Source organism: Chiloscyllium plagiosum, chromosome 13 (genome assembly GCF_004010195.1).
Source record: "Chiloscyllium plagiosum isolate BGI_BamShark_2017 chromosome 13, ASM401019v2, whole genome shotgun sequence".
In the NCBI taxonomy this organism is placed as follows: Eukaryota; Metazoa; Chordata; class Chondrichthyes; order Orectolobiformes; family Hemiscylliidae; genus Chiloscyllium; species Chiloscyllium plagiosum.
This window is the reverse complement of record NC_057722.1, coordinates 52911069-52935555: the sequence shown is the minus strand read 5'-3', so window position 1 is coordinate 52935555 and position 24487 is coordinate 52911069. Positions and strand designations below refer to the sequence as shown.

The 24487-nt window shown below is 40.8% G+C and overlaps 1 protein-coding gene across 3 annotated transcripts in view; it reads right to left on the bottom strand.

The window, feature by feature from the left end:
* The window catches only part of LOC122556326 (NLR family CARD domain-containing protein 3-like), a 40783-nt gene extending 37847 nt beyond the window's left edge, over nucleotides 1-2936 (bottom strand). For 2 of the 3 annotated variants that reach the window (XM_043702951.1, XM_043702952.1), the window contains exons 1-2: nucleotides 2854-2936; nucleotides 1347-1526 (exon numbers count right to left, since the gene is read on the bottom strand). In XM_043702951.1, coding sequence (XP_043558886.1) covers nucleotides 1347-1526; nucleotides 2854-2893 — 220 coding nt within the window. In that variant the 5' untranslated portion in view covers nucleotides 2894-2936. Of the gene's footprint in view, nucleotides 1-1346; nucleotides 1527-2853 lie in introns of those variants that run through there. The other variant, XM_043702953.1, reaches the window with a different exon arrangement.
* Between the last annotated feature and the right edge of the window lie 21551 nt (nucleotides 2937-24487).

The window sequence follows — 24487 nt, the reverse complement described above, 5'->3', positions numbered from 1 at the left end:
ACCCCAGTCCAACACCGGCATCTCCAAATCTTATTCCTCAAAAGTCTTACAAAAGGTCTACCATTTGAATTGACGTCTGGGCACAGAATTTGAGTCAATTCTGTTGCTGCCAATACAGGAGATACAGGAGAGAGATACAGGACCCACAAGAGTTGCCATTCTATAAATGGGTACTGGTCATATGACCTTGCCAACAGCATCACATCAATGAATGTTTGTTATCTGGGCAGCAGCCAGGATTCATTCTTTTTACATTGGTCAACTGACCCACTAACATTGGGCTTCCATAGGTGCTTGGCAGCAACCAAACTGATTTTGACTGTTCAGGGATATGTGGCTGATGAGCCCAATCACGATCTAACCACACAAATACAGTGGCCACGTGAGCTGTTAAACACTAACAATTCTAGCAGAGCAGACAATTGACCTGGTCAAGAAATGGTTCTGCTGCCTTGATAGTTCAGTGGTGGCTCTACAGTACACAACCCAGCCTCTGAAATATGTGCTGGTCTGCTGTGTCCTCCATAACAGGGTTAGCAGGAGAATACAGCTATTACAGCAGGAATCTGCAATCTATCTCAGGATGAAGAGGAGACATGAATCTTTGATCTCTGATATCCTGATGTGCTGTCAAGGAGTGCATTCGCAGGACGCATTTCTCATAAAACTGCCTCCCTGACCACTGTGGTCTCACAACTCCCCCACCACATCCATCCCAAATTCCTCATCGCAGTCCACTTGACCACTATCCAACAATAAAGGCCCCACACAAATATTCTCAATAAATATTTTGAGCCCAAAATGCAACCAATTATAGAAATAGAAATGAGCTGTTCATCTTGGGTAACCCTTTAGGTCCTGCCTTTGCTTGTGCAGGTGCTCCTTTACAACACTGCCTCAGACTGATAGATGGCTGGAGGCAGACCGTTGGTTCCAAATGATGCACACGAGCCAGATTAAGCCTCAAGGCCTGACTTTGGACTGCATCATCTCAGAGGAAGTCCCCAGTCTGGACTGACTGGCTGACAGACATCAGCAAGTGCACTGATGAAGTAGTGTTGATGAGAAGAAAAATGCTGTCATTCTGAAGCAGGGCAGCAGGATTTTGCCTTATGGAGCTGCTCCACAGGGCTGCACCTCGACAATCTTAACTCCAAGTTCTGTGGGTGCCCTGGGCCACAATACAGCTTGACAGTAACAACAGGCAGACATACTTGGTGTGCAGTTCATTAACATTCTCCTGTATATCACAGTCCTTATCTGAGCCCTCTATACCTGCTGCAACCTCACACAAACCATCATTTACCCCTAGCCTGGCTGTAGCCCGCTCATGCCCAATGACCAACCTTTTGAAGATTCCAGCTGTTCAGGAGTGTCTACGACATGCACAATGCCAATCTCTGAGCTGGCGGATATGAGTTTCAAATTAAGTGACTGTATCTCCTCAAAGCAGGTATGGAGTTGCTCTCCTTCTTCCTCTTGGATGTGGTCTGCCTGCTCAGGTAGTAGTTCTTGGGAAACTGAAACTATAAAAGTAGAAAGGGAAGGTTAGTGTGATGAACCAAGATACATAGTTGAAGTACAACATGAAATGTGAACATACAGGTAACTCAAAGATCATGAAACAGGGATTCTGTAATCTATTGGCATCTGTTCATTACCAAAGGAAAATTAAAACTAGACAAAGAATTCTGTATGCATGGAATGATCATTTGGGTAATATTTGTCTGAAGAATTTCTTTGCCTGCCTGCTTCCCCTGCCATCAATTCCCTGATAGCAAATGACGTCCTTTCTTTCCAACAAGAAAACCTTATGACTCCAGCTGTCCGCTTTCACTACTGCCATCTGCTGGTGGAGATGCTGTAGTACTGCTCAGCACCTTTGTTTTATGTTTTCGCATCAACCTGGTCAGAGATCTTATTGTACACCTCTGGAGTAGAAAAGATTTGAACCCAGGACCTCTAGTCCAGAAGTAGGGAAGTCAGTACTGGACCACAACAGTCCTCTCAGCGCCCTTGCTATATACCCACTATCACTGTGACCAGCTGATGCGGAAGGTTCCATTACAGGAAGAACCCAGGAACATACAAAAGGTGTTCAGCCATTTGGACTCTTGAGCTTAATCCTCAGATTTAGGAGATCATGGCTGATTAGAAACTAACTCCAGTTTTGCCACATAATCCTCAATAGCTTTTGATAACATAGATCTGTCAATCTCAGATAGCCATGCCATAAGAAATTAACTGTCTTCATGCAGCTAGTCAAGCTCAATGCATGTATCTTCACGTGATATCTTCTCCCACAGCAACCTCTCACTCTGTTCAATATTAAAATCACACAACACCGGGTTATAGTCCAACAGGTTTATTTAGAAGCGCTAGCTTTCAGATTGCTGCTCCTTCATAGAACATAGAACATAGATCATAGAACAGTACAGCACGGAACAGGCCCTTCAGCCCACAATGTTGGCTTCATTAGGTAGCTGTGGCTCATTCATCACTCCTTCAATACTTTGTCCACCCCAGTCCAACAACAGCTCCTCCACATTATCTGCTCAATCTACCACGCCAAAATCAATTTCCAGTCTCTGGAACAAAGGATGCACTGCTAGCATCCAGATAGTTTACTTCACTCTTACACATGGTTGAATACTTCCAGATTCACACGTTCCATGATGCCTCCACAAATCCTCACTATAAAGCTGTAGCAGGTGCCTCACAATCTCTGACATTCTCCCTGCTCTCTTGCAGATCAAGGTGGCACAAAATCGAAGGAGCAGAACAAAACCAGACGATGGCACAAATCACTGCATCTCCTGCGGCCTGATGGTTAAAATGGTTCTCCAAACTGACCTTTGGCATCAAACTTTGGTGGGAACATTAAAGCTGACATCAGGTCACTGCCTTCTGTAACTGCTCAACTCCCAGCATAGGAGAGCCGCAGGAGGATGGAAGCAAAAAACAGCACAGTCATGATGATGAGTCCTATCTCATGATGTAAAGCTTCCAATCACCAGCTGAGACATTAAGACTGGATTTCCTCATAGGCTGACTGGGGTATGAATCACAGGCAATGAAAACAGAAAGTCCTGAAGAACCTCCAAAGGTCTCTCTTCATTTCTGGAGAGAGAAACCAGGCTAACATTTTGAATCCAATATGAATCCTCGTTAAAATTGAAGAAGGGTACTCAAAATGTGAACTTCATTTCTTTAACAGGATGCTGCTGAGATTTGTAGCACTTTCTAGTTTTTATTTCAGATCAGGGTCTTTTGCTTTAATTTTAAAAGTCACAGACAAGCGTTGCTCCAGATAGCTCGGAGTTTATGAATGGCACATAGAAATGTCATGAAGATATCATCATAAGTCTGTAGTCTAGCTAAAAAAGACACATTTTGATGAGCTTTTTGTCTTTCATTTATCAGGACAAATCACACAAATACCGATTCAATGAGAAAACCAACATTTCCACTGTATGGGAACAATGTGCTGATTGGTTAGCAAGTGCTCGAGAGAGACATTGCTGTGAAGAATGTATCCATTGATGCTGATTGACAGTTAAAGAACAAAGAACAGTACAATACATGAACAGGCCTCTTGACCTACCAAGCCCACACTGACACATGACACTTTTCTGAACTAAAGACCTTTCTCCTCTATATGGTCCAGATCCCTCTATTCCCTGCCTATCAGGTATTTGTCAAGATGCCTCTTAAACATTCCAATGTACTTGCTTCTACCACCTCCACTGGCAGCACATTCCAGGCACTTAGTGGTGCAGGCTCGAAGGGCAGAATGGCCTACTCCTGCACCTATTGTCTATTGTCTATTACCATCCTCTCTGTAAAAACTTGCCTTTCACATGTCTTTTAAACTTCCCCCTTTTACCTTAAATCTATATTCATTTGTAACTGACATTCCTACCCTGGGGAAAAGACTCCAACTATCTACGCCTCTCATAATTTTGTAAACTTTTATCAGGTTGTCCATTATTCTTCAACGACGTTCAAGTGAAAGCAAACTATGTTTGTCCAATCTCTTCCCATAGCTGATACTGTCCAGACCAGGTAATATCCTTTTCTGTACCCTCTTCAAAGTCTCCACATCTTTCTGGTAGAGTGGCAATCAGTGTTGTATGCAATATTCTAAATGTGGCTGAACTAAAGTTCTATACAGCTGCAACATGTCTTGCCAACCATTATACATTACACCAACCGATGAAAGCAAGTATGCTATAAGTATTCTTGACCACCTTATCCATTTGTGTTGCCACTTTCAAGGAACTATGGATCTATGCACCTTGATTCCACTGCATGGTTAATGCTACTAAGGGTTCCGCTATTTACTTCACTTCTTGCCTTTAAACAACCACCAAAACTCAAACAGATCATTGTTCGCAGCAAACTGCATAGCCTTCAGGACAACATCTGCCATGACACTTTACAAGCCTGTCACAGTAGACATTGCAAGACATGTCAGAGTGTCAACACAGATACCACTATTGCAAGTGGGGACACCTCCCATCATGTGCATGCCAAGTGCTCATGTGACTCAGCCAACCTTGTCTATCTCATACTCTGCAGGCAGGAATGCCCTGAGGCTGGGTCCCTTGGCGAGACTGAGCAGACACTACGACAACAAATGAATGGAAACCGCGCAATGATCACCAGACAGGAGTATTCCCATTTAGTCGGGAACACGTAAGTGGTCCGGGCCAATCGATCGTGGACGTTCAGGTGACCATCCTCCAAGGCGGACTTCGGGACAGGCAACAATGCAAGGTGGCCGAGCAGAGGCTGATAGCCAGGTTTGGTATCCATGAGGATGGCCTCAACCAGGTCCTTGGGTTCATGTCACATTACAGGTGACCCCATTACACTATACATCCTGTCTCACACACACACAAGCGCATGCACGCGCGCACACACACACACAAGCGCATGCTCGTGGCCACACACATACACCCACACACACTCCTACATACTCACACACTCACACACTCTCTCATACACAAGCTCTCTCTCATGCAAATGCACATGCACCCTCCCCGCCCCCCCCCCCCCCCGCACTCACACCCACGCACGCACCCTCTCACAGGCTTATACCTCAGTACACTCACAGACATATTTGACCAAGCTTACACACACACATACACACAGTCTTTCACATGCACTCACATCCACATTGCACACACTCACATAAACACACCCACTCTATCTCTCCTGCATGCACACACATATAAATTTATAGGGTGGATCTGTAGTTGCAGAATTGCATTTTATTTTGCTCAAAACCTGCATAAATCCATGTAGGATTCTGAAAGTCCCACTTTAGAAATAAGACTGACTCAGTATTGGGATAGGCTTTAAGTTCACGCCTTTAATACATTGTCTGAGATAAGATAATACCTACTGATAGATACACTGAAGCCACCTTGAGAACGTAACTTAAAAGCAATTTTTGAATTTACATATTAAAGCGCCTAAACCAGCATATCCCATCCTAAAAGATGCAAGACTTAATCTAAGTTTGTTTAATATGGCATTATAACACCGTGACACTGTAACCCTTTTGCTATAAATTCTGTGTCTTCTGGTCCTGCTCCACAACCACCTGATGAAGAGTTAGCACCTCAAAAGCTAGTGCTTCCAAATAAACCTGTTGGGCTAGAACTTGGTGTTGCGTGATTTTTAACTTCTATGAATAAAGCAGTTTTGTAACATCTTAGCAGCTCGCCACAGAGCCCAGGTGACTTCACCTTCTGTACCAGTCCTCAATAAGGGACCTTGTCAAAGGCCTTGCTAAAGTCCATTTCGATAACATCTACCACCTTACCATCATCAATCATGATTGTCACTTCCTCAAAAAAACTCAATCAAATTTGTGAGACATGACCTTCCCTGAACAAAGCCATGCTGCCTATCACTAATAAGTCCATATTTTTCCAAATGTGCGTAAATCCTGTCTCTAAGATTCTTCTCCAATAATTTCCTTACCACTGATGTAAGGCTTACCAGTCTATAACTTCCTGGACGAGACCTATTGCCCTTCTTAAACAAAGGAACAACATTTGCCATTCTCCAGGTCTCCAGGATCTCTCCTGCGACCGAAGAGTCACAAAGCTGTACAAAGAGGATTCAAATGTTTTGTACAAGGCTCCAGCAATTTCCTCCATTACCACCCTCAGTATTCTGGGATAGATCCCATCAGGATTTGTCTATCTTAATGCTTTCAAAGCACACAACTTCTTTTTATCGACATACCTTAGAATATCAACATACTCCACACTTGACTAACCATCCACCATGTTGTTCTCCTTTCTGAATACCAATGCAAACTATTATTTAAGGATCTCACCCATTTTCTTTGGCACCACACATAAATTCCCTCCTTTGTTATTGAGGGGATCTACAATTTTGCTATCCATCCTTTTGCTCTTATATAGATATAAAATGTTTTGGGATTTTCCTTAATCCTGTTTGCCAAGGACATTTCATGAACCTTTTTAGCCATTCTAAATCCTTGTTTAAGTTCTTTCCTACTTTCCTTATGTCCTTTGAGGGTCCTGCCTTCATTCTATGCCTCTTTTTCCTTTTCAACTATACTCACAATTTCTCTTGACATGCAAGGTTTCAAAGTTTTTCCATCTTTATCCTTCATTTTCACAGAATGATCTCTAATCAACAGGCCTTTAAAAGATTCCCACATGACAGACATGGATTGACTCTGAACTTATTGACCTTATCAACTCAGCAACTCATGCAGTTAAGGTAACTTTCTATGCCCAAATAGATGTTGCTGTGGAATCCCTGCTAGGCCCAGGTCCTGTGAATATATTTGTTGGATTCCTGGATAAACGGGCCTCCAATCGAATGACACTTCTTGCATACTTCAATGACAGGGTGGTACGTTTGCCATATTTCAAACTAAGATGCAAGGAAGAATTTCCTCATGACTTATTGGATTCCATCCTGCACTTAAATCCATATTTGAAATGGGATAGTCAAATATGCTTGCTTTCCTTGATATCCTAATTGAGAAATTGGCCAAGGGATTCTCTATTACTTTCTACTGCAAACCTGCATTCAATGGGAAGTATAAACCTTGGGATTCGTATAGTTCCACGAGCTATAAGATGCCTTTCTCAGCAAACTTGTAAATGAGGCCTTAGTCATTTATTCACTGTGCACACTTGATGTTAAAATTGGGTGCATCAAAACCATCCTGCAGGATAATGGCTACTCTGATCAGATTATTTCTCACTGTATATCGTGCAAATTCATGGAATGAAACTTTCTTGGCCCTGAAAAGTGTCCCGTCAGTCTCATAATTCCCTGGTAATGTATCTCAAAAGTTTGAACAACAGGTGAAGCTAGCTGTTTCACACTGTTATTGTGCAGTAGCAATATGAGTGGTGCTCACCACTGACAGGATGCTGCCAGCAAGAAAAAAGACGTTCTACCTATCACACAAATGAACAATGTACTGTATGAATTGCAACATGGTAAATGAATGTGTATTACAAATTGTATATATTAATACATAGGACCCTGTTAATTGCAGACAGAAAGAACATATGCATATATTGCACCTGTTTCAATTTAATAAAATAAGTAACAGCCATTTGCTGGTCCATTCCTCAGGGCATTACCCTACCCAATTAGAATCAATAAAATTGAAACAAAGTCTAGCAGTTATCTGTCAATCAGCGTTAATGTGTGCATCCTCCACAGCAATGTCCCTATCAATCACAATGCTCATACCAACCAATTGGCTCCCTCTTCTCATGCAGTTCTCCATGAATTGTTTTTTTTAAATTGCAAAAATATACTTTATTCATAAAAGGAAATTCTGGTGATTGCAAGATTAAAACCTTTGACAAAATATATATAATTTTCAGCAATACTTGGTGTGACCAAACAACTATTTATAGTATTATATTATAAAGAACTCACATATTTCCAAATATATTCTGATCTCTCATTATTGCAAATATTTTTGAGACATAGTTACAGCCTAACATACCGTTGTGGTATAGTATTCTTACCTCCATTCATTACATTGGCTGCAATAATATTCAAATCCTGGTTGTCACGTGGAAGACTGCTTTTCAGCTCTTCAGTTAAAGTTACTAAATCACTTGCAACCTCTTCAAAAGGTGCCAAACACTGCTGAACATTACCTTAATAATAAGAACAAAGGTGCAAGATGTAAAACATATAATTTATCAAGAAGACAAAATCACAACATTTCCATGGATTAATGCAAAAAGAACAATACCCAGGATGCTGCAAATTTCAAATAAGAACAGAAAATGCTGGAAAATTGTCAGCAGATTGGACAGCATCTATGAAGCAAGAGACAGTTAACAGGCTGAATTTTAAGAGAAATATAGGAGGGTGACATTGGGTTAAAAAGCAAGTCCTGAGCCCACACTTGCCAGCAGTAAGACCTGCTCAACAACTTTATACAAGTCTGCCCACGAACTACAATTGCAAGGTACTGCAGATGGCTAACCTTCTGAACATCCTAGATGATAGATAATGAAAGTTGAGCTCATTCTGTCTAGGCACTGGGATAATTTCTTATGCATCCAAATTATTTATAAAATACAACTCTAGTGCTTAAAGGGCTCTGCTTGTATCTTTCCTGGGCATTAGGTTTTGCATTACTTCCGGTCATATTGTTTCAGGATACACTTTGTTTCCCGCATGCTACAGCTCACAACAAAGGATGGCAGGGTAGTTGCTGATGGTGCCAGGCCAATTATAGGACCAGCAATTCCTGCACATCAGCAGCATTACTAGAAGAGGTAGTCACTGTTGAGGTCTACATGACAACATGGACCTCAAGCAGGTAAGTGAGAAAAATAAATCCCAAGCCCTAGCTAACTCAAGGGTGGAGTGAAAATTCCTCTGATTGGGGTACTGGGGCCACTGTCTGTTGCCCATACTTTGGCTCATGTGGCCTTACCCCCAACTTGGGCAAGGAGGCTGTTAGCTCCACAAAAACAGAGAGAGGGCTTGCCTCACCTTCAGCAAAATTCCATCAACACCATAACAGGGTCTTATTTGTGCTTTTAATAATCTTTGCCTCCAATTCTCTCTGCATCTGGTTTCTCTTTTGGTAAAATGACCCAGTGTGCTGAACCAGCCTGGCTGTCTGGGAAACAAAAGCTGCCTGAGTATAGAGCTATAATTAGGAAAGCAGTTGTAACATTGAAAGTGTGATTTTTTTTGTGGGATGTGGGTGTCGCTGGCTGGCAAGCATTTATTGACCATTCCTGGTTGCCTTTGAGAAGGTGGTGGTGAGCTGCCTTCTTGAACCGCTGCAGTTCACCTGCAGTGGGTTGACCTTAAGGAGGGAATTCCAGGATTTTGACCCAACGACAGTGAAGAAATGGCAACATATTTTCAATTCAGGATGATGTGTGACTTGCAAGGGAACTTGAAGATGGTGGGTGTTCCCATATATCTGCTGTCCTTGTCCTTCTAGATAGAAGTGGTCATGGGATCTTTAGTGAACTTCTGCAGTACATCTTGTAGATAGTACACACTGCTGCTACTGAACATCGATGGTGAAGGGAATGGATGCAGTGCCAATCAAGTGGCCTGCTTTGTCCTGGATGGTGTCAAGCTTCTTGAGTGCTGTTGGAGCTGCACCCAACAGGCAAGTTGGGTGGGCTTCATCACACTTTTGACTTGTGCCTTGTAGATGGTGGGGAGTCAGGAGGTGTGTTACTCACCATCAATATTCCTATTCTCTGATCTGCTCATGTAGCCACTGGGTTTATGTGGTGGAGTCCAGTTGAGTTTCTGGTCACTGGTAACCCCTCAAGGATGTTGATAGTGAGGAATTTGGCGATGGTAACACCACTGAATGTCAAGGGATGGTGAGTTAGATTATGATGGTCATAGCCTGGCATTTCTATTCTGTGATATTACTTGGCACTTGTTAATCCAAGCCTGGATATTGTCCAGACCTTGCTGCATATGAACATGAGCTGCTACTGTATCTGAGGAGTCATGAATAGTGCATAACACTATGCAATCATCAGCAGAGATCCCTACTTCTGACCTTATGATGGAGGGAAGATCATTGATGAAGCAGCTCAAAATGCTTGGGCCGAGGACACTACCTGAGGAACTCCTGCAGAGGTGTCCTTGAACTGAGTCTCCTTTGCTTGGTCTCTTTGATGCCACACTCAGTCAAATGCAGCCTCAATGTCAAGGCCTGTCACTCTCACCTCACCTCTGGAATTCAGTTTATCCATGTTTGAACCAAGGCTGTAACGAGATCAGGAGCTGAGTGGCTCTGGAAGAACCCAAACTGGGCATCTCTGAGCAGGTTATTGCTGTGGCAGGATTCGAAGCTGGGTCCCCAGAACATTAGCTGAGTTTCTAGATTAATAGCTTTTGATATTACCACTAGGCTATTTCCTCCCTTTGTGATTAAGGTGTCTGGACAGAACAGCATCCATCCTTCACTCTGTACCAGTCAGGGTATCCAGAATTGTCTGTAATTGTCTATTGCTGTAACTTGAACAGCATTCAGCAGCAATAAGGACTGGAAATGCAGGAGGAGGATGGTGATGATCACTCTTCCTTCTTGTGGAGGAAGAGGAGAGAAAGGAGGATAAAGATCATATGATGAGGGTACCAATAAATGCACATATAGCCAAGGGTGCCAAGGACAGACTGACTCAAGCTGACTGATTCACCCAAATCCACTGGATCAGCAGAGCACAGCAGCTCTACATTCAACAATCCATTCCTTACAAAGACATCCATTACCTGTCATTAACTCTTATCATGCTATTCTTCATCATTTGACATTAAAAAAGGTAAGGTTAAGGAGTAAAAAAGTAAATGTTGCAGTTTCATAAATGTTCTGGTACATAAATATAAAACAGAAACTATGTCAAGTGAACACCCTCACATAACCGTTCATGTAACTTCCAGCTCACAGGTGCCCCAGGGAGTAAGTAACAGCACAATCCTTTTTGATAGTAGAGACTCAATAGCTGAAGGACCTCTTCTGTACTGTATAACACTATGATTCTCTGAGAGGCCCCTGTATTTCACCTGAGACTCAGGACCACTAGCTCAGATACTGGCACTACATTTACCTTGGAAGCTTATATAGGGTAGGCACATGATCATCCATTTAGGCACAATGGCTTGGAACCAGACCCAGTGACAGGATTGATCAGTTCATAGGAAGGCAAGGTTATAGACAAGTACTGATGCAGAGAACTCTGATGAGGACTTTTATGGGGTGACAGAGAAGAGAATGCATGTAGGTATTATCATCAATGTTTCCTATTTCAAATGGTGTTATACGTTTCCAAATATGTTTTGAAATGTCATATTAATACTTATTTTCTAGATGATACTTATAGCACAATATACAATTTTTGCAAAATATTCTTTGTTTGATTTATTGCATTGGCCATATTGCTGTTCAAAAACAAAAACAGATACTTCTGGAAAAGCTCAGCAGGTCTGGCAGCATCTGTGGAGAGAAGTCAGAGTTAATGTTTCGGATCGAGTGAACCTTCTTCAGACCCTTCCTGTTCAAACCTTGGTTTTCATTCAGGAGATTGTTTACAGACTCTCCATCATCTTTAATAGGTTCCACAGTGTGCTGGATAACCTCAAAACCTTCTTCATTTAAATAAGGGCAAATAATCCAACAATTGTACCTTGTCAGTGAAGACAAAATAAAACATTTCAATTGATGAATATAGAAATAAAATCATTGCAGGTGCTGAAGTTCAGAAATAAAAACACCAAAATACTGCAAATATCAGCAAATCTGACCATACCTGCATAAAGATAAAAAGAAATAGGTGGAGGACTCAGACAGGCTGGACAATGGAATTTAATCCTAAAAAAGTGTGAGATCATGCATTGTGGATTAACAAGGCAATGGAGTACATGTTGAATGGTAGAACCCTAGAAAGTACACAGGATCAGAGGGACCGTGGTATGTATGTCCACAGATCCTTCAAGGTACCAGGACAGGTATTAAAATGGTTAAGAAGGAAAATGAGATATTTGCCTTTATTAGTTAAAGCATTGAATACAATACCAGGGAGGTTATGATGGGACTGTATAAAATGTTAGCTAAGCCACAGCTGCAGTACTGTGTGCAGTTTTGGTAGCCACACCATAGGAAGTATTCAATTCCCCTCGGAAAGGCACAAAGGAGATTCACCAGGATGGTACCTGCACAACAGAAGAGAGTTGAAGAAAATGCTTTTCATTCTGAGGATGAAGGTATTTGGAACCCACTGAAAGAGTGGTAAAGGCTGGAACCCTCAAAACGTTTAAGAACTATTTTAATGAACAAATGCCTCAGCAAACCAAGCACAGGGCTAAATGCTGGAAAATGGCATTAGAGTAGATAGGTGCTGGTGACTGGGCATGATGGGAATAAGAAACTCCATGTCTCTATGGTTCCATGAAATTGTTAATGGGCTGGATTTACACTACGAAGACAGATAGCTCAAGTCAGAAATTCCCAACTTAGCAGACCTGTTTCACTAGAAAATGGCATGTAAGACTCAACCGTCTCTTTAGTGATGGGGGTTAAGAGGAGGGGCACAGGGGGGATGCAGTCTGCCCTGCTTACACCAGAAGCATCTTAGAGGTGGCCACTGAGTGGCTTGGTGCTATTTTGGGCAAATTAAAAACACCCCTCTATACTATAGGACTCCATCTCAGTTCTTTGTTTAACTCTTAGGCCCTCTAGCCCTTGCTCATCATATCTATTAACACCTTACCTACTCCCAATGCCAACTCCATATTCACACATACCTTCGCTCACCCACAATGACTTCTTTCATTTTGGCATGTTGCCACCCCACTCCACCAGACCTTCATGTTAAATGTGCATATTGATAAAACCATTTGCTTAGTGTGCAATTCTTAAGACCAATGAATCTTATCGTAATAATGGCTTCTGTGGGACTGCTTATAAAAAATATCCATTCATAATATTCCTTTAACAAGAGTTGCTGTTGCTATAACCCAATAAAAATTTTGATTAGTAAGACATTTAAAATATCAACAAGAGATGATGTACACATTTGACACTTCTTTCATTGAGCCATTGAGAAAAAAGATCACATTAAAAAATAACTTATCCTACCATCATAAAGCTGCCAATTTTCTCTGCACTATGTTACCAAACTCACTTCCATAATCATTTTTATGAGCATCTGTGGGCCTGATTTGAATTCCCAAAGTTTAAAGGAAAGATGTTGCATGTTCCTGTGCCCCTCTTTGCTACATTTTTATGGCAATTAATTCAACATTGACCATGTTGGTGATACCTTCCAAACTTCATCTTCTGTACAATGGGTATGGATCAAGCCAAATATTGTCACCTTCTCCAATTTCCTAGAACACCTCCATGATGGTGAAAGGGCATTTTAAACTCGCCTCATCCTGAATCTTGAATCATATTCTACTATGTACAAAAGTGTCTGCAGTGAGCGATTCATATTTCGTGAGTCAAATAATTACTTGAAGATGGAACCTTCATATTAGAGTTAAAGGATGCTGTTAGCCACTACCCACCCCACTCTGTGTTCGTCTCCCCTGTCCTGTCCTTCTGTCTGATCAGGACATCACATTCTCCCCATGCCAATTGGTCACTCACCATACAATGGCTGTCCCCCCACAACTTACACAAATTTCAATTCAGTGCTGAAGTTAGCAATTTCTCAAAGTTGTAGACAACTGCTCACATTGAGATGAGTGATCAAGCTCCACAGCTCACTGATTTTATGGAGTTGACTTCCAAAGCCTACCTTCTAGGAAGCCTTAAGCTGTTGCATGTGGAAGATGCTTTGGACCCAACAATGATACTGTGATGGTTTCCAGAGCTACACAGGTCTATCCCACACAAAATCTTCAGAAGAAGATTTGAGCCGAGGGTCTTCTTGAAACTTCATCAGAAACATTTGCAGATACTAAATACAGAAGTTATTGTAAAAATTAATTCACTGTATTGCATCACAGTTCTACTTATAGTTCAGTCGCCCTTAACATGATGGAGCTTTTACACCTACCTTTCTCCATGATGTTGTAAAACTAGATCTACAGGCCAGAGACAGTAATTTACTGCAAAAGTCTTTTTCACTGGTGTAATCCTTGTTGTCTGGAAGATAAGAAATACTGTTAAATCTCATTGGGCTAGTGTGTTGGAAATCAAGCACTGATGTTCCTGGAGTCATCATGAAAGTTAAAGATTTTATAAAAGTAAGCAAAATGCTCTTATCTTTTACCTGTCATTTATATCCAGGTTGATAGAAAGCACAAACCAGGTTTCTGTACTTAATAATAAATATTATTTATTCCAAGTAAGTAGATTCTACTACAGGAAAGCAATTATGAAGCATTGTCATATAGCTTTGTTAGTTAAGGCACCAATCTCTTTATAAAACAATCCTACACAAATATAGATCAATTGGCACAAAACAACATCAGCGCCATGGGCAAAGGAAAAGACGAAGACATATCAATGGCCCTTGTCCAGTGGATTGGCTTAGATGATCCTTTCAGCTTGTTACAACCTGTTATTACTCACTCCTCCTATTCCAGGTACTCTCACTTGCCTGCAGAAGAAACAGGGTGACTGGTTCATGCTTATAAAGTCTCTAATTTATTTGTGCACAGCCACTGCTTAAAGCAAATGATAGGAGAAATAAACTGACTTTCTTCTAGTCTGAAATCTTTTTGTTGCTGCAGAAAATCAGTTCGTTTCTTTCCAGCAAAAACAATGGACTCACACCCAGACATCATGCCCATAAGCTATTCACCTACAGAGTTGTTGACAGACAGAATACCATTGTATTAACAATTGGTCAGCATTCCCCAGACCAATCAGCTCCATATTGCCAGCTGAATCTCCATTTGTACACACTGTTGGTTCCAGTCCGTCTCCAATTAGTCTTTCCCTGCTACTTAAACAAAAAAGCAGTCCAAACAGGTTGCCTGCTTTCTAAAAGTGCAGTGATCCCATTCTACAATCTTTGTTTTAAAACAGTCCTGTTTTCATTTCAGTCAGCAATCAAAAATACACAAAAATAAAAACATAGAGTCTTTACAACACCTAGATGTATTTTCAAAATATTCATAGAGTTGCATTAGAGGGATATGGGCGAAGTGCTGGCAAATGGGATTAAATTAGATTGGGATATCTGGCTGGCATGGACGAGTTGGACCGAAGGGTCTGTTTCCATGCTGAACTTCTCTATGACTCTATGACCACGGTCAGCATTTTACGAGAGAGGAAATATCAAAAATGCAATGTCCACTGTTGAAGTTCTCACCCACAGCACCTACAGCAAGATTCTCTTCACAGATCATATTAAACATTCACGTAATATTCATGCCACATATGTGCCAGGAAATGACCATCACCAATAAGAGACAACCTAACCATTGCCCCTTGATATTCACTGTAATTACTATCACTGAATCCCCCATTATCACACATCCATGACTAGAAACTCAGTTGATATAAATTCAGTGGCTACAAGTATAGATCAGAGGATAGGATTACTCATCTCCTGACTCCCTAAGCATGTCTACTATTTACAAGACACAAGTCAGAAGTGTGATGGAATACTTCCCATGTACCTGGATGGGTGCAGCTCTATCAAGACTCAAGAAGCTTGACACCATCCACAACAAAGCAGCTGGCTTGATTGGCAACACATCCACAACCATCCACTCCCTCCACCACCAATGCTCAATAGCACTGGTGAGTACTGTCTACAAGATGCACTGCAGAAATTCACTAAAGATCCTTAGACAACATCTTCCAAACTTAGAACGACTTCCATCTAGAACTTACATAGAATTGAATCCGTAGATTGCGGAAAGAGGCCATTCGGTCCATCAAGTCCACACCGATCCTCCAAAGAATATTCCACCCTATCCCCGAAACTCCGCATTTTACCATGGCTAACCCATCTAGCTTACACATCCCTGGATACTATAGCATGGTGTTAAGACACAGGGTAAACCCTCTTAATTTAAAACCAGCAACACAGAAAAGATTTATATCATGCAGTACTCTATAAAGATGTGAGTGGCCAAGAACTAAAGAAAAAATTAACAACTTTATTTCTTAAAGTATAACAGAGAATAACTAACTAACAGCTATGTATAAGTCCTTACTCTAACCTATCTTTTACCTTCCCTTCTATAATACTAGTCCGATAAAACTCCCAATTAAGATTTATAAAACAACACTTCTTATCTCAAAACCAGGTTCTTATATTTGGATCTTCCTGTGTCTTCTTTTCTTCTTCTTACGAATTTCTGTGACACAAATTACTGATCGAAAAGGTACCTTTTAAGAGAGCTATTTTTCAAGCAGGCTGTTACATGCTGGGGCTTGGCAGTTCTCCTCTCAACTGTTCAACATTCTCCAGTCTTATAGCCTAGAGCATTGGATTGTGTCATTGGTCTTTAAGATTGTCAATATACTCATTTTAAACTTGATTGGAATTTAGTATTTTTCAGGGTATAATTTAAACTGATTGGCTTGATTTGGATTTTTATTTGTCATTTCCAGACAACCAGCTACTCCAGTAGCTCGAGCACATGTTACATTGTGTCTATTGAGAACACTTGGTGCTGTCACTGCTAGCTTTTAACTCTCTTAAAAGGTATAGTTCACCCACATCTTCATAGCAATGACAAAACCACCTAACCTGCACATCTTTAATCTGTGGGAGGAAACTGGAGCATCCAGCAGAACCCATGCAGGCACAAAGAAAACATGCAAATTCCATGCAATCGCTCAAGGCTGGAATCCAACCTGGGTCCCTGGTGCTGTGAGTCAGCATTGCTAACCATTGAGTTACCATGTTGCACCACTGCACCATTTAGAAAGACAAGTGCAACTAATATTGGCAAGTTCCCCTCCAAGCCACTCACCATCCTGACTTAGACTTATATCACTGTTGTTGTACAGGCGCCATGTCAAATTCTGGAACTCCCTCTCTAAGGGCATTGCAGTTCAACTGAGAGCACAAAGCCTGCAGCAGTTCAAGAAGGCAGCTCACCATCACCTTCTCAAGGGCAACTAGGGGTGGGCAGTAAACACCTGCCATCCAGAGACACCCACGTCCCACAAGTGAATAAAAAAATTTCAAAGATATTGGAAATAGTTGTTAATTACATAAAAATAGAAGGATTGAACTGGTTGCCCAATCTATACCTTTCCTAACCTTACTTCCCGTCAAATTCAACCAGGATTATTCTTGTAGATTGGAAAGGCTTTTCCATCCATCTTAATAAATCAAAACCAAAAGACCCTAAAGTTACCAACAAGACACTTTTTTAAAAAAACTCCAGATTTATTAATTTAATTCAGTTTCCATCATCTGTCACAGGGAAATTTGAACCTTGACTCAAGATCATTAGCTGGTTCTCTGGATTATTAGTTCAATGACAATCCCGCCACCTCTCAAAAAGTTGAAGATACATGTACATGTACTTGTCCATCCATTGATATTATAAGTTAATATTTTAGATAATATGTTTCATAAGTAGGAATGATTTAAATGGAAAGAGATGGCAGAACCAACAGGGAGAAAGGGAGGTCAGATTTGTATACAGTTGCAGCAAGTGGGTAACTAGAGTCACAGAGTCATAGAGATGTACTGCACGGAAACAGATCCTTCTATCCAACTCATCCATGCTGACCAGATATCCTAAATTAATCTAGCCCCATTTGCCAGCACTTGGCCCATATCCCTCTAAACCCATCCTATTCATATACCCATTCAGATGCCTTTTAAATGTTGTAATTATACTGGCTTCCATCGCTTCTTCTGGCAGCCTCATTCCATATACATACCATCCTCCACGTGAAAAGGTCGCCCCTAAGATCCCTTTTAAATTTTTCCCCTCTTAACCTAAACATATGCATTCTAGTTCGGGATTCCCTCACCCCAGGGAAAATACCGTGTCGATTTACCCGATCCATGCCCCTCATGATTTTGTAAACCTCTATAAGATCAACCCTCAGCCTCCGCGCTCCAGGGAAACCAGCCTTATCCTGTTCAGCCTCTCCCTGTTGCTCAAATCCTCCAAGACTGGCAACATTCTTGTAAATCTTTCAAGTTTCACAACATCCTCCCTATAGCAGGGAGACCAGAATGGCACACAGTATTTCAATAGTGGCCTCACCAATTTTCTGCACAGCCGGCACATAACCTCCCCATTCTTATACTCAATCCACTGATGAATAAAGGAAAGCATACCAAATGCCTTCTTCACTATCCTATCCACCTGCGACTCCACTTTCAAGGAACTATGAACCTGCACTCCAAGGTCTCTTAGTTCAGCAATGCTTCCCAGGACCTTACCATTCAGTGTATAAGTCCTGTTTGATTTGCTTTTCCACAACGTAGCACTTCACATTTATGTAAATTAAACTCCATTTGCCAGTCCTCAGCCCATTGGTCCATGGGATCAAGATCCCGTTGTACTGTGAGGTAACCTTCTTCGCTGTCCACTACACCTTCAATTTAGGTGTCATCTGCAAACTTACTAACGAATCTCTTATGATTTAGAGATGCCGGTGTTGGACTGGGGAGTACAAAGTTAAAAATCACACCAGCTGAAAAATGTGTTGCTGGAAAAGCGCAGCAGGTCAGGCAGCATCAAAGGAGCAGGAGAATCGACGTTTCGGGCATAAGCCAAAATCGCACAACACCAGGTTATAGTCCAACAAGTTTAATTGGAAGCACACTAGCTTTCGGAACGATGCTCCTTCATCAGGTGATAGATTTATATCTCTTATGTTCACATCCAAATCAATTAACATGCTGTCATCTATTACAAAGGGCATGGAGTATAAAAGTTGAGATATTTTGTGACAATTAATTCCAAGATGAGTAGTATATTTTATGAGGAAAGTTTGGATAAGTTGGTCTGTGTCAGTTGAAGTTTCAAAGAATGAGGGTAATCTCATTGAAACTTATAAACAATGGGAAGACTTGACAGGGTGAATGCTAGAAGCTTGTTTAATCTTGTGGAAAAGACCACAAGAGACGCCATTTAAAAATGAAGGATTTTCCATTTAAGACAGAGATAGGGAGATCTTTCACTCAGACAGTTAGGAGTCTCTAGAAACCTCTTCCTTTGAAAGAGGGAAATGCAGGGTCACAGAATCTTTTAAGGCTGAATTACATAGATTCTTAGTGAACAAGTGCAGGTGTAAGCAGGGAACTGAAGCCACGATCAAATCAGCTTCTGTTATGACACCAGCAGATCCCAAAGAGAAATTATTTTGTTTTTATTCATTAACAGGAATGTGGGTGTGGTACCTATGCTAGCATTTATTACGGATCCCTAAATGCAATCCAGAAAGCTGTAAAATTTGATTTCCTGAAGAACTGCAGTCCTTGGGATATTGAAATATCCACTATATTGCTCGGAAGGAAATTTTAGGATTTTAACACAGCAGCTCTGAAGGAATGGCAATATTCCAAATCATGATGATGTGTTGGCAAAAAGAATTTCCACATATATTGCATCTATTTCAAACGAAGGGATCATGGAGACAGCCAAACTCTCCTGTATCCCTATGGCAATGCCTTAACCAATCAGAGCCTAGCAGTCTGGTCTGAGAGTTTAAATTGTTGCATCTCCAGGCCAATTAATGCCCAACTATTCAGCATCCTCTTCTTATTCTGTGTAAAATGCTGTCCCTTTTCTCAACTCTGTTTCTTGAAACACAGACTTGCAGCAAAGCTTGAATTCCTAGTTGCCTTTCAGCAATACCTAAAAACGCAACCTATTTTTCCTCCATTTTAAAACCTAAATTTTCAAATATTAATATTCATATAGTCTGATCCTACATCACACCATTACCTTATCAAATCGTAAATGGGTTTAAAGGTTGAGTAGTTGACTTCTGTCCTTATTTGTCTGTCACTATATTCATAAAAAGGAAAGATTATTTTCTCTGGTTAGAGCCAGTAATAAGTACTCATTAATCGAAAGTTATCATGAAATGTGAGGAGAGTGATCTGGAAGAATTGTTTTACTGTGAAAGTTGTTAGAGCAAGCAGGGCTATGCACAGGGTTCAAGAGGAGGCAATTGTAACTTCTAAGAAAATGTAGACAATAATTTTGTGCAGGCAAAGATCCAGGCAGAAATCCTTTATGCATTTTAGTATTCTGTGGTTCACCAAACAACATCATAGAGACACTTTCCCAATCTCAGGCTCCATTAATGGGCAGTCAAGTCCAGACAACGTTGGTCTGACCAGTACAACATTACCTCCCATAATCCATGGCTAATTATGAAGAAATGGTGCACCCATCAAATTACAGCCTCTATTATTCACAGCCCAAGGTAAAGATTTGAGAGTATTGGAGACAGGGTCCTGAGCCTTCTTTCCCCACAGTCAAGGCCTATCAATCCTTACCCAATCTGGCACAATGGAAAACTCCAAAAGCCATTTGACACAGATGAATTTCACATATCTCATTTTAAAGAAAGAGAAGATCTTCAGTCCACAAGATCAAATCCACAATACTCCCTTACGCAATTTGAATAAGTCAAGATTCTAAGCATTTCGGGAAACAGAGTAGTTTCTTCTTAAAAACCATGGAACGTTTTGAACTATCAGCTCTTCTGGAAACATGGGATAATCCTAGAGGCAGGTATGAACTATATTGAGGGGACAGCATTGAGGAGCCATATCAGTTTTTGTAAAATTCTATCCAAGTTTTTGCTAGTTTTCTAAAGTTTGAGAGATTGTTTGAACACTTTCGCCTAAAATTCTTAATGGAGTTCCACTGATCTCTCAGCATAACTACAGCAGAAGACCGAAGTAATGTTGTTCTGTGGCATTTCCCTGGAAATTCTGTCAAATGCTAGTCAGACATGAAAACAGTAGAAGCCCTGTACAATTTTAGGATCATTGGGCAGCATTTTGTAGGGGAGTAGACTAATCGGCTCTTTACACTAAAATGTCAATTTCTAAACAAAGGGAAAAATACCTGCAGTGATAAAATGCTGTGGCTAAAGTTAATAAGGGCAAAGTGAGAGAAAGTCCCACCCTTCAGGGCTGCTGGAGATCGGCAGTGGGCACTACTTACATTGCAAGCAGGCCCAGGATGAAGGTTGCAATGCATTTCGAGAGTGAGATGAGTCGGAGGTAGTAGGTAGCAGAGAGGGAGGGGCAGTTCATAGAGGTGGTAAGTGAAATCAGGATGGATTTTGCAGTACAGGCAGAGAAGAAGGAAGCAGAATGCTATCTTCTGGGAGGATGCCTGATGTGTTAAGTGCACCCCAAAAGATACTAACTCCCTCCTTCAAGCCATTTTCGAAATATTTTTTCAAAAATGCATTACCTATTTCTACCATCCATGTGAAGGTAATATTACTTATTATTATTAAGTTATTTACTAGCATATGGTGAGTGAGCAGTCAATTTTGGTGCCACCCAACCCTCTGTTAATAGGATGAATTTACGAATGGATGCGAGTATGGTAAACTGGTCATCTGACATATTTTACCTTTTCACCCACTAAAAATAAATCAGCAGAAACACACAAAGCCCAACCCATTAACTATTTAACTTCCCAACTTCACACAGTTTCATTTCAAACCGTAGTAATGTCTTGTGGCTTTAAGAGCAGGTCAGAGGCTGGGACTGCCACAATGAGTAGTTCATCTCCTAATTCTCCAAAGCCTGTCAATCATCTACAAGATGGAATACTCTCCATTTGTGCAAATAAGTGCTGCCGCAAGCTCATGAAGCTTGACACAATCCAAAAGAAGCGACAATCTTGATTAGCAATCCAATCACCACTTTCCATTTCAATTCCTCCAACAAACCAATGCACAATGGTAGAAGTGTGCACCATCTGCAGTAACTTGCTAAGCTTCCTTCAAGAGATCTCCCAAAATTTTGATCTCTACCACTGAGAAGGATAAAGGCAGCACCACCTTCCAAGTTGCACATCATCCTACACATTTTCCAACTTTTTCACTGTTTCGAGATCAAACATCCTGGAATTTCCACCTTCTTAACAGAGGACACCTACACTTTATGGACTGCATAGTTCCAGAAGACTAGAACCATCACCAGAGATCAGTTAGCTCAGCTGGCAAGACAGCTGGTTTGTAATAAACAGTGACGTCCAGCAGCAAAAGCTCAATTTCTGAACTGGCTAAAGTCACTATTAAGGCCCCACTTCTCAACGTTGGCTGAGGTGTGGGTTGCTCAGGTTAAACGCTGTTGTTGATTTCTAACGAGTGAACAAACCAAGGTCGCTTTCTCAAGGTCAATTAGGGAGGTGCAATAAGTGCTGGCGTAGCTATGATTCTCACATGTGAAGAAAAAGGTCTGTTTGGAATCTCTAATCTTTAACTCATACATTTCGACTGATTATATGTGCACACATTAAAAAGCATGGCTCATTCACTGCCTTAATCTGTGAATTTGTTCATTTTAAATTAAAGCAAGTTTGACATACACCATAAGAAAACAAAAAGAAAATTACCTTATCCTAAGTAGCTCGGGAAATAATTTGAAGTAAAATGTCTTCAAAGAAGCAAAGCACGTCGAATTCTAAAATATTTCCTTAAGCTTTTGATACTTTTGAAATATGCAAGGCTTAACTTTGATTTGATCTGTGGTGTTGACTCTTTATAATTGTTCATGCTGTAAAGATTATATATTAACTGCCAAATTATATGCGTGGGCTCGGTGTATTTGTGTCATAAACAAACTACATTTCCTTTTCAATAACAAAGCTTCATCAATTATTTCAAGTAGAAATTCTCCCTGAATAATTTTATTTTTTGAAACAGTTTTACCTTCTCAATGCAATAATAAGTCAACTTGTCTGTGACTTCTTCCAGTTTATATTTCTTTTCCAGTTTTAAACATTTTATGATTTCAATGTTGTCACAGCATTGTCTTATAATTCAGCGACAAATTTGTTCATAAAGTCAGTACAGGTACACAATCCTTTATCCGAAATTCCAAAGTCCAAAATGCTCCCAAATCCAAAATGTTTTTCAAGGAGTGTGGAGCATCATTTTGGAGTGCGAACAGGTGACCCACTCCACACCCACTCGAACCACATCACTCAGATGTGACGTGGCAGTGTGGCCCAGCACTGGCAGCTGTCAATTATGTCTCCACGCTCATACCATTCACATGTGTGTCTGCTGCTAGGTAACTTGTTAAAATTTCACTGTGAAAATGTCATTTATTCCAAAATTCAAAAAATTCCGAATTCCGAAAAACGACTGGCCCCAAGGAGTTTGGATAAAGGATTGTGTACCTGTATAGACTTTTGGCAATCAGTAAATATATTTTCAATCTAAATATTACTTGGTGAAAATTCATCATGTTATTTAGAAACATAATCAATTTCAGAAGTTATGAAGGCTTTCTTAACTGTAATGCATTAATTATCAGAAAGAACTGACCTGTAATAATGGGCTTAATTATAATGCTTCATCAGAAGGCACATTGAGGATGTTACCTGGCAGGGTGATGAAACGTTTGCATACAAGTGTAAAAGTTCATTAAGCAAGCCAACAATCGCATTGTTTTCTCATGAGTAATTAGTAATTTGAAGAAGAAATGACTTGTCCATGTTTAATGCTATATTAAGAACTCCTAGCAATTTGAAGAATAAAAATGGTATTAATGGGTACAAGAGCAGGAATTTCATTGGGAGACATATTGTGACTGATATTGAGGGAGAGGAGGCAAGTGTCAAAGGAAGCTTCAGATTTGTCTATGATTCCTGCTGCTTCTCCATTTTATGGTGGATGTGTAGATACACATGAGGTTAGATTTTATATGCTCCACTGGTCATGGTTAAGGCAGGAGTGGCACATTAAATATGTCAGTTGGTTAACCAACCACACTCCCATTCGCCCTCAAACTGATTCTCATAACACATTAGTTGTCGGGCCCACCAGGTGCAAATGAATAGTGAAAAATTAGTAAGCCTATTGACCTGGATAATAGGCAGCTGATGTAGTGCACAGCTTGTGTGATGATGCAGACTGGAGTGGCAAGGTTATATTTTCTGGCCTAGCTGAGAAAGAGTTGGAAGTTCAAGGGGCTAGAGCTAGTTCAGGCTGTACCTTGTGTACATCAGTTGGCCTTGTGTACATCAGTCACAAACACCCCATGATGTCATCTCCCTGCTTTATGTGCCTTTCATCCAAAGAACACTGCCTCACTGTTAGAAATCAGCGTCTCCTTTAAAACCCTTCTTTCGCCTTCCATATTTATTATTTGCTGTGTAGCAGGAAACCACATGTAACTGTGTTACAATAGTAACTAGCTTTGTACAAGCGTAAACACAAGATTTATCACACACCATATTATCCAATCATGATTGTAGTGTTTTGGAAAATGAGAAGTTCTTAGAAGGAATGAAAGGTAAAGCACAGTGGTCATCCAGCATCACC